The sequence below is a fragment of the Urocitellus parryii genome, chromosome 5 (genome assembly GCF_045843805.1).
Source record: "Urocitellus parryii isolate mUroPar1 chromosome 5, mUroPar1.hap1, whole genome shotgun sequence".
NCBI lineage: Eukaryota > Metazoa > Chordata > Mammalia > Rodentia > Sciuridae > Urocitellus > Urocitellus parryii.
The window spans coordinates 86,152,491-86,164,589 of NC_135535.1; the positions used below are offsets into that span (position 1 = coordinate 86,152,491).

A 12,099-nucleotide genomic window follows, 5' to 3' on the forward strand; every position below is an offset into this window, starting at 1 on the left:
TAATCTCACAAATTCAGTTCTTCCTTTTCCCATCCTCTCACGTTATTCTATTCATTCTTGTAGGTTAATCCATAAAACCTGGGTACCTCTTTTCCTACATCCCTGATGGAAGTCACTACTGCTGAGAATTTCCACCTCTAAATAAATCTCAAATTCATCTCCTTTTCTCCATCTTCACCAAGTTTAAACTACCTCCATCTCTTATCTGATTTATTACAACTGCATTATAATCAGTCCTACTACCACAATTACTACATTTTCCTAATAGATTATGTCTTAAAGTGTAATTTTTTTTTTTGAGATGGGAAGGATTTTTTTTTTCCTCAGAACACTCTACTATGGATAACTAAAGAAGTTACAGGGGGAATGATTTTCAGCATATGAGATAGCCAGCGCTACACCCTATGTATACTTCACACCAGTCAAAGGATAGTTTCGGATCACATACCTCACCGTCCCATTTCCTGTAGACTGGGAGGCCATAACATTTTATTCTACCTTATTTATCACCCATATGCACCCATATCAGAGACTCCTCTTCACTTGATTAGTTTGCATGAATCTGTTTCTTGCAAACAAATGGATCTAAATGCAACAATGCTTATATACTGAGAGGAAGACTGCAACAAAACACACACACACACACACACACACACACACGAACTCCACACATCCAACAGTGGGACTAATACATAAGTAAGACCCCTGAAGAATCATGAAGTTGGATCCATAGCCTACAAGTTACCCTTCAATTATTAATTCATATAAGTAGAAATAAGACATCCTTCACAAAAGGAACTAACATTTTTTTTCTATAAACATTTATAGCTATCCTTATGTCTTAGAGAGCTTAGAGAGTGACTATATTCAAGATGGCTAATTCGATTAACCTCATAATTTTCAAAGAATAAATGGGGAATACTTCTAAGAGTCCTTTGCAAATTAAAGAGGCAGCTCTACCACAGTAACATCCATTTTATTGTTCACATGTGCGTACTTCCTTACCAGATTTGGTATGGCTTTATCCTTACTCATAGTGTCTTGACATACAATGTTCTCAGGATCTGGACTGGTGCCTATGAGAAAAAGGAAATACAGTCAACCGTTGGGGGTGCAGTAACAAGTAAAAGAGGAAGAAATTGTGAGGGTAGCAATGTGGACAGACCAGGGAAGACAAGAACCTTAGCATGTGAGACAAACGTAGGTACTGCAAAATGCACGAGGCGCATGACTCAGAGTCAGGGATGGAGGAGGCCCATGGGGAAGTTGAACCACATAAAACTGCCCAATCAAAGGAACATCTCCATGAACGCCCTTTCAAAGTAGGCTGGTTTTTCTTTAATCTTTTTTTTTTTTTTTGGTTGTTGATGGACCTCTATCTTATTCATTTATTTACATGTGCCCAGAATAGAACCCAGTGCTCCACACGTTAGGCAAGTGTTTTACCACTGAGCCCGAGCCTCAGCCCCAGCCCATAACTAAGCTTTTTAATAGTATGGCAAACAGTTTTTTAAAATTTACATATGCAAAGCTGATAACCATGTGATATCCTACTAACATGAACCTTTCTGAATATGACATCAAAAGAAAAGGTACACTTTAAATTTGTATCATGCCTTTTTGTAACTTCCACATTTTTTGTGGACGTCTATACTATCATTACTGTGGGTGATTTTCTCCTCTTCACAGGATCCTTTGTCCTGCAATTAGTTTAATGCAGACACAGAAGTGAGCAGCGAGACACAGTTTCCTTTCTTTCTTTTTAAGAAAAATATATTTAAAGCAGGTGTTGTATTTTAAAATTTTATATGCAAATGAAAACAAAATGATCACCAGATTCCTTAGAGATGCACATTTCTCCCCAGAGATGTTTTGTTTTAGTTTTCCTTATATTTTAAGACAGAGAGTAAGTTCTTATGGCCCATAAGTAAAAACAATGTTTTACAGTAAAAAATTTCATCAATACCTGCCAGAAACCTGATGTTCTTGCCTGTAGAACATGATATTAATTTTTGTCTAGCCTTCCAGAAATACTTTTGCAGACATAAAAACTGGTGTTTTTTTTCAAATTTTACATATGATACATATTTTCTATACTTTTCTCAAGGAACAGTAGTCCTCTCATAGTATTACATGAAAAATTCTCATCATACATGTTTTATGTATGCATATTAAAATTCCATTACATAGATATGCCATAATATAGACTTCTGTTAATAGTTAACTTGTTGCCAAAATTTTATTAGGAACAATGTTGTATCAAAGAAGCTTACATATGTCATTTTGTATGTGCGTGAATGTATTTATAGGCTAAATTCCCAGAAACTGAATTGTTGCATCAGTGTTGCATTTTGATAGATACTGTAGCCATTTTTGTTACAAAAGTTTACATTTCCTACAGCACTATATAGGAATTCCTTTTTCCTTTTACAACCTTACCAACAGAATATAATCAATTTTTTGCATCTTTGTCTATTTGACAGGTAAAGAATGGTATCTTGGTGCAGTTTTGATTAAAACATTTCCTTACTAAGTATAAGTTATATTCTTAACACACGGATCAGATTCCATTTCTGAAATTTTATAACTACTCTAACTTAGGACTTGCACCTCAAATTTAAATGTTGAGTTCAAAGAACAGAATGGATTTTCCTTGACTTTTTCCTTTTTATAGTAGAAATGGGAACCTACATCTCCCTTGGGGCTCAACTGTAGTGATGTCTCTCTGAAAATGATTAAGAACTATTTGTTTTCAGAGTATAGAAGCAGGAAGGATCTAAAATCATCTAGCTCTTGATGAGTTTACCTCCTGAGTTTACCACTACAAATTGGTCCATCCTTCTGAGCTGATAGGAAATTTTTAGAATTTGAATTAGTCTAAGTGATGTCACATCTGTGTCATATTTGAAACCCAGCAGTGTCCAGTCAGTCTATCAGAAGGAAATATTCAAGCCCCAACACAATATATTGGTTTTGTTCTATCTACAAAATTGAGTGAAAAAATGTCTTCAAAATTCCTTTATAGGAATTATTTTGTAAGAATTAATATAATATTGCCGAGCTATTAAGGACAGTGACTTCACTAGCTTACAGGTTTGCCTTGACTATTAGAATGAAGCTACTCTTTTTTTAAAATATATTTTTTACTTGTAGATGAACACAATGCCTTTGTTTTGTTTATTTTTTATTTTGTGGTGCTGAGGATTGAACCCAGTGCCCCACACATGCTAGGCGAGCACTGCACCACTGAGCCTAGAATGAAGCTACAATTGAACCCAGCTTACCTTGGATCTCTGTCATGGAAGACACTGGTCTTGTTGCCTCCTCTTTCTCACAGAGTGATTTACAGTCAAGGCCACCAGAAGCCATATTCAAAACGTCTGATCCAGAATCTACCAATAGGAAGAAACTAACAGTGTGACTCCTATGCAAAGGAGAATTTGCCTAGGCTCTTCTCATTTGCTCACATCTCAGCAGGTTTCAGAACATAAAATTATAATCCTTTTTTTTTGTTTGTTTCAGTGTCTCTTCCAAATCCACTCACCACTTGAAGTTACAGTACTCTCTGAGGAGGAAGTGTGTCCAGGCGATGGTAGTGTGAGATATTCCCTAATAAAAGGGTAGAAAAATATTTCAGTACATCAGATTCAAAGAATTCTCTTTTAAATGAGCAGAATACGCACATAAATTCACACACCCAACACCAAAAGCAAACCTGGACTGTGGCAGGTCCTCAGAACCCAAGTGTTCAACACCATTCTCCTGGAGGGAGAAAACACAGAGACACAGTTCAATGATTCAACAGTTGCCATTTCAAAAAGTATAATACTAAATTTTTTCCCCCTAACTTAAACTATATTTATGCATCTGATATTTAGGAAAATCTAAACAAATCTGGGGGCAAACAAACTTTAAATTCAAAAGTAGATAGAGTTTATTTAATGAACTTAAATTTTCTTTAAACAGAACATTCTACATGAGCATATAAAACATTTCTATTTATGGGACTATTACTCAAGCTAAAATTCTTGGCCAGGTGATAGGAATAGTTCTAATGTTTCCAGCTAGATAAACCATACATTTTAAATTTAATCATATCTCAAAGATCTGAGGGATTATATCTTAGACAACACCAGTTACCTGGTATTTTAAAAGAGCTTCACAGAACTGTGGTCCTATGCTGCCATAGCAAATATTTGCAAGTCTCATTTGAACCTCTAAATTCTATCAAGAATTCCCAAATTGGAGGGCATTTTAGGACATTAGGGTTTGTTAGTATATTTGTTCTGTTTCAAAAAGATATATGGTGGTAACATGGCTTTCTTTTTAATAGTGAGGTAATTTAAGTTTATTTTCATTTTTATGTATTTGGAAAGCTTATAATAAATTAAAACTGATATAATTTAGGCATATCAGAAACTTGTACAGGTGATGGAAAAATGAAGATACACATCCATTTCATAATCAATCACAGAACTCATTAACTACCACAACCAACAGCAGATTTCTAGAGAGATATGCTGCATATCATATGCGGTATTTAGAATCTATTCATGAACATATTTACCATAACCACAGAAAGGTAAAGATTTAGAAAGAGCTTGCTGAATTTGTAATTTCCCAGTATAATAAACAGCAGCCTACACCTGTTGAGCACATTAAAGTTTACAAAAGTCCCCTTTTTATATCATCTTATCTAATTCTCCCCAAAACTATATGCAACAAGTTTTTGCATGTAAGGAAATCAATACCAGTGGTTAAAGCAATTTCCCAAGAATATCAGAATGGTAGAGCCAATCATCAAACTCAGATGGAACTAAATGCAGTGTTCTCTCCATTGTAAATAAACCACTCCAAGCATACACTAACCTAACAATTTCCAACTATTGTCTTAGACTTGTAAATGATTTAAATTTAAACTTTTAAAGTGTTCACCTTAAATGCTTAGAAAAATTTACAAACTTAAAACAAGAATTTATATCTTAATGACATTCAATCTTTTGTTTTATTTAGTTCCATTACCATTTTTTAACTTTAAAAAATTTTATTCATAAATATGTTTAAGATGCACAATGTGATGCTTTGATACAGGTATACATTGTGGAATAATTAAATCAGGCTGATTAGCATATTTGTCAACCCTTTGGTTCAGATCATATATTACCAAAGCCCCTATGACATCAGTTTAATTTAATTTCATGAACTTTCATCAAAAATCCAGTATGTTGTGATATATGTAAGAAATAATTAATTAATTAATTAATTTTTTAAAAAAGATATCCAGTGTGTACCAGGAGCAGAGACACATGGAAATATAGGCCTTTTCCTGAAGGGGCTCATAGGTCAGTCAAGGAGATGAATCTATAAAACAAATACCTTATAACTGATAAGCAGTACTTCACAGAGGAAGGCCATATGCAAAGAACAGAATTCATAAAGTGGAGTGATATTGGAATTAAATTTTGAAGAGAAATTGTATCTTATTACCTGTAGGTAGGAAACTGCCTTGTCTTTATATTTTTAAAATACATTATAGTAGTAATTATTATATGCTTATTTACCTAAACTTCAATATATCTGAAATAAAGCTATAAAAACTGGATAAAATTAAATATCTTTAAGTTTCATTGGGTATTGAACTTCATAAAAAATCAATTGCATTTCTTAATAAAAAATCAAGTCCATTGAACATTCCACAAAATATAAAACATGGTTACTATGCATGGACTGAAATACTATTATTACACTATAACTAAAAGCTATCAGAAAAGATTTCATCTTGTACTTACCAGGTTCATGGATAGTCATATTTGAACTTAAGAAGTGGGAAAGAGAATTCAGTTATCATTGTCATTTCACTAAGCTGGTTTCCAAAATAGAGGAAAATGAAACATAATTTTTTGTAAAACTTTTATAAAATGAGCTTAATATTATCCTATTTAAGGTCAAAACAATAACCATAGCAAAAACCTAGTGGGCCTCCATTATGTTACAAGTGAGTCTCATTTGCCATCATGCCATTCTTATGGCCTCTTTTTTCTATATCTTACAATGAAGCATTTTATGGAGAAGAGGTTTGATAAATGTGAAATATTTACTGACTAAACAAATAATAATATGATTCTGAAGACACCTCATACATATATCTCTTCATTTCCCTGGAGTAGTTACAAGGTAAGCAGGTGGATATTACTCCCAATTCATGAAACTTTGTAAGTCTTAGTGATCAGAAAACAACCCCACAGACAACATATCTTAATTCTAACTTCATAAATTCGTTCTAACAACACTATTTTCTTCTTTCAAGAATAACTAGCGAAAAGGAAGTTTCAAATTTTGTTTCAAACTTAGGATCTAGTTAGTGAAAGTTGTAGATATAATACTCAAAGTTTCTTGCATGGGGTTGGGGGTAGGCTAATCAACAAAAACTTTCCACAGTGGGATCTCTTCTTCTAGCATCAAAAGTTACCCTCTTCAAACCAGCATCCCAACCAAGCCTGCTGAAGCATCTATTCACACACACCAACTTTGAGACCTGCAGAGATTGAAAGAGATAGTCTGTAAAACCCACAGAAATCCAAGAAATTGATGAAGACAGCTCAGATGAGAGACTTACATGTGGAAGGTTGGCTCAAGTCAATGAATCTAACACATGCTGACAGCACAGCAGGAAGAATGCCCTTCCCATCCAAGCCATTCAAATATTAACCTGAATAACATTTACATGGAAACTCACAGTCCAGCCCATCTGCTCTTGACAACAAGAGCTTAATATAGGGTGGAGTAGCCAAGCACTCATGGAACAAAGTGAGATAGATTCTCCCATGGGCTGGGTCAGCAAACACAAGCCTCTTTCATTCATACACACACATTTGCATACACACACACACACACACACACACACACGATTACTTTAATAGAAAAATACAAAGAAATACTAAGAAATAAGAGATTTGTAATAACAATTAATAAGCCTAGATAATCTTCCAGGACTACTACATTAAATGCTGCTTTATAGATTTTATGATCAGAAATCTTTGTGCTAATAAAAATTTATGTTACCCATATAATTTTTACTATTGGGTCTCTTTGGACAGTTGATGCTGGTCAAATAGATTAACATGGGAACAACAACAACAAAAAATGAAACAAGAATCTATTTAGACTTACTCCAAACTGTACTTATGTACATTTAAATGTTCTGAAAAGAGGAAGAATGTTAAATAGAACTTTAAAAGATTAGAACCCCTGAGGCTGAGGTTGTGGCTCAGTGCTAGAGTGCTTGCCCAGCATGTGTGAGGCACTGGGTTCGATTCTCAGCACCACATATAAATTAATAAATAAATAAAGGTCCATCAACAACTAAAAATGTTTAAAAAATAATAAAAATAAAAATAAATTATTAGAAACCCTGGAACATAAACAAAACTAAATTTCCTCATAGTTTTTTTTTCCTCGCAATTTCTAAGTAAAAGAACACCACACCCTAAGATCTACAGGACACACCTACCATGGTGAGGCTCATTTATAATCAGTTATCAGTCAATATCTCCCGTCCCAATTTTGCAACTGGCAATGGTATTTATTCTCCAAGGTTATTAATGCAGCACCTACACATAGCTTGAAAGAACAGGACAATGGCCAGAAAGTCTTCAGAGGTTATTTTTAAATTGATCCTGAGGTTTGACTCAATAAATCATCTTCTCCCAGTGATAGTGTATCTTACACAAAAACATGCAATGACATGAAGAAGAACCTTAAAAGGAGGGAAGACACTTAATATGTGATCTTTTTTTTAAAGTTTGAACAGCCACAAGGAAACATAGAGAAATTCATCTCGAGATCCCTGACCTGTTATAAGGCATCCTCTGATTATCAGCAGTTCCACACTGCTGATAATTCTCACTCTAGGTAATACTACCGTTACTATTTTGAGTATGTACTATGAAGCAGGATTTCACAAAATATTTTGGTGGAGGCAGATCAGACAGAAGAATCAGTTTTGATGCCATAGAATTTTTGTAGAACTTAATTCTTAGAGTATTTAGGGAAACATACAAGTAGGTAACTACCTGTTTTGCAAAGGGCCAGAAAGCCTTTGGTAGCTCTTCAGATGTAAAGATAAGAGCAACCACTAAGAGAAGGTAGACAGGCTAAGGACCTAGAGGGAAATGACCCAGAGTGGGGAAGAATCAAGGAAGTGTATCTAGCTACTGAAAGAAGCAGTAACACTAGACTCAGTAGGAAACTGTGGTACTGGCCACCCTGTCTCCCAGCCCTGCTAGACTGTGTCTTGAAATGTAGAGGATAGTTTTCACAACTACCCCAATAGGATCCTACCAACACCACACCACCCTGGGAGCCCTCTCTGAAAGCACTGGAACAAGAAGGCAGAGTTGCCTCTGCACTGACCAAGGAAAGAAGGTGGGATCACCAGAGGTCCAGATGCAGAGCTCCATGGAGGTCTACGGTGTTGCAGGCAGGGCTCTGGGCAGAGAACAAAAAGGGCAGCAGACACCAAGATGATGAGACCAACTTCACTGCCCCACAACTTCTCGAGAAGCTAAACATCCACCTGGAACCCACTAGTGGATGAGGCCTAAAGAACATGAATATATACTAGAATACATCTCTGGTGATTCTTAGAAATGTTTGAATGCTGGGAAGGCACCCAGTGAAAAAGGAAAGGCTTTTCTATTTATCAGCAAGTGGGAAAATAGGTCATTAAAAGGCACTATCTTCCTGTAAACATGACCTACTTGGTTTGTTTCCAACTGATTAGGCTAAAACTTGGCTGTGAAAATGCATATGTGTTGATGTATATATAGCATGTGTTTATGTGTGTATGTGTGTTATATCCATGTGTACTGAACTACTCAAAAGCAAAGTAATCTCTCTGTTCCACAGGGGTCACAGCAATTTTAGACAGGTTAGGCCACTTATCTAAGTTCACATAGTAAGTATTGCAGCCCATCTTAAATATGGCCTGCCTGATTCCAAAGCCTATACTATGGGGACAAAATTTGCAAGGCATTACTAAAATAAGTTTCAAATAAATACAAAAGTAGACAGTAGAACTAACTTTTATATGCTTGGGATGTGGCTTCAACAATGATCACCTGGAATGGATGTTGTTTCATCCATTCTTTTACCCTCTAAACCTATGTTTTTAGAAGCAATCCTAGATATCATCACATGTCATCTGAAAGTATTTAAGTATGAATCCTAAAAGATGAAGACAGTAAGTAATTTATTTCCTTCTCTCCTAGGTACACCAACATGCCACCAATAAAATAATTTACTGGGTCAATAAAGAAGATTCATTCTTCTTAAGAACATTCCAAACAGGTCTCCAAATTATTTTCCTATGAGATATTTTTTTGAGACATTAATCTTGATAGAGTCCTTTGCTCAAAGACCCTCTCATAAATACCAATCAATGTTCACTTTTTCTTACATTCCCTGTGAGAAAGATGCTATATTTATTTTCTGCCCCCCCCCCAATTCATGGAGAAAATGAATGGGGGGGGGCAGAAAATAAATCTCAAGCCCTTAGGAACACCAGTCCAAAGAAAGAAGCTTCTGAGTATCATCCTCAGTGTTCTAAGTAGAACCTGAAGTGACTGCAAAACAAATAAGAATTCAACAAATATTAATGGGCGGCTACTGTGCACCCATCCATGCAGAGTACTAGAAACATTTTGGCTAGTGATCAGGTAAGGGCATTCTCCACCAGGCTTATCAGCTAACACAGGGTAGGATGTAAAAAATGAATACCCACAATGCAACCAGGAGACAGGTAGCAAAAAGGGAAGGCAGAGAGTTCCTGGGGTCTCAAAGAAGGAAGTTAAATAGTTAAGGAATGAGGAAGCTGAAGCATCAAAACATGATATTTCCAGAACCACATACAAGCTGATTGGGGGGGAAACCTGATTTCTCAAACTCCAATCTATTATGATTTTCACCTCAAAAAGAACTGGAAGACACTGGGTTTGATTCTGAGTACCACATATAAATAAAATAAAAGTCCATTGACAACTAAAAAAAATATATTAAAAAAAAAAGAACTGGAGATACTTGACTGCCAACATTTTATACTACCATAAAAGGATTTATGAAACAGTAGATTTTTGAAATGGACCTTGATAGTTAAATAAAATTTTGACAAATGGAGAAGTGTACAACGTTCTGAGCAAAGAAAACACCCCAAGCAGGTTTGGAGTGATTTATTCTGACAGTAGATACTACCTGTTTGGCTGAAATAGGGACAATAGCAGGACAGTGCCATGGAAATGAAGGCAGAAAGCTAGGCTGTGACCAGGCCAAAGAAGGATTTGAACACAAGGTCAAGCTGCTGTCATGAGGATGTAGGGACTGGCAAAGATCATCATTTAAAGCCAAGGTGTTTAAAACAACAACAACAACAACAAGCCATCAGTTTGTATATGCTGGAATGAGCATGGTTTATGGTATTTTGATGTTTTATATTATTCTAATTCCCTCTACATTCTATTAAAAATGCTTAGAAACAAAGCTTATTATTTGTTTAGAGATGGGGTGGGGGCTGAAGGAGACCAGTGAGGGTTGGAGAGCACAGTCATGAGGCTGCACAGATCCTGCAGGGGGCAGAAACCTGGAATGGGACTATGGAGAATCAGTGGTTTCAGCCACAAAGTAAAACCAACAGACTCATTCTTGAGACTATAGAAAGATCACAGGAAAGCAAGAACTTTCAGGGAATCTATTTATCACCCTGAGTGCATTTGACAGGAGTTTCTTTGTGATCCAGATCTTTCCTAATTCTTAATGGGTGTCAAGACCATACACAAAACAACTTCATCACCTCTCCCAATGAGTGGATTAGGAGGTCCTTTTAGATTCATAAGGCAGCACATTTCTTAGCCAAAAAACCAAAACAAATAAACAAAAAACCCACTTTCAAGGTAACTACAGTGATTATTATGTCTCAAATGTCTAAATTCAGAGGGGTTGTGAAAAGGACAAGTCCTTTTGAAGCTAGACAAACCTGAACTTGAAATCTAGGTTTGCTGCTTATTAGTCAAGTGATGTTGGGCAAGTTAGATAACTCCCTCAAAGTCAGGTGTCTCCTTTGTAAAAAAAACAGAGAATACCTGCCACTCAAGGTTGTGAGGAACATTAATAATATGGCACACAGAAATGCTTTCCTACAAAGTGCCTGGTACACAACTGATATTTGTTTCTTCTCCCTTCTTAGTGAAATTGGTGCCAGATAAAAGGGAAATTACTAATAACTGAACATCCTGTAAGCTCCTAAACTCAACTTCCGTTATTAAAGCTTCATAAGAACTACCAAGTAATAGCAAAATAGATTTGTTTTCTTCTTAGTTGCTCAATAAGGCAGGTACTAATGATCAGGGGAAAAATGTCAGATGCATACACTTCTAAGGAGTAAGAATGACTCGCACAACTTAGTGGTAAAAATCTTTTAAATGGGCACGGGATCGGAATGGAAGTATCTCCAAATTATACAAATGACCAACAAACATATGCAAACATGCTCAACATCATTAATCACTAGAAAAATACAAACCAAATCCATTGAGATACCTCTTTGCATTCAGTGATGGCTGTAAACAAAAAGGGAGTTTTGGTGAAGTGCAGAGAAATTAGAATCTGCCAGATATCACTGTGGGAATATAAAATGGTGCCACCACTGTAGAAACCCATCCGTTAGTCCCTCAAAATATTAAACAGAGTGACCATCTGAGGCAGTAATTTCTACTGATAGAAATATACCAAAATAATTAAAAACCTACATTTACACTAAAACTTATACACTAATGTTCATTGTGACATTGTTTGCAGCAGCCAGTCAAAAAACTCAAATGCCCATAAACTGTTAGATAAACAAAATGGGATATCCAACACAATATTATTCCACCATAAATGGAAGTACTACTAATAAAATACATACTACAATATGGATGAACCTTGAAAACCTTAACGATAATTGAAAGAAGACAGGCACAGGAGGGTATATATATGGTTTTATTCAACTTAAGATAAGATATCCAGAATAGGCAAATCTATGCAGAATGTAGATTAATGCCTAGAGCT

General features: G+C 35.6%; 1 protein-coding gene across 1 annotated transcript in view; it reads right to left on the bottom strand.

Annotated features, from left to right (window-relative positions):
* Irag2 (inositol 1,4,5-triphosphate receptor associated 2) overlaps positions 1-12,099 on the bottom strand; it is a 111,642-nt gene that overhangs the window by 23,671 nt on the left and 75,872 nt on the right. Inside the window, exons 24-27 of the mRNA XM_026392360.2 lie at positions 3,716-3,762; positions 3,545-3,609; positions 3,285-3,392; positions 1,006-1,076 (exon numbers count right to left, since the gene is read on the bottom strand). Coding sequence (XP_026248145.2) covers positions 1,006-1,076; positions 3,285-3,392; positions 3,545-3,609; positions 3,716-3,762 — 291 coding nt within the window. The remainder of the gene's footprint in view (positions 1-1,005; positions 1,077-3,284; positions 3,393-3,544; positions 3,610-3,715; positions 3,763-12,099) is intronic.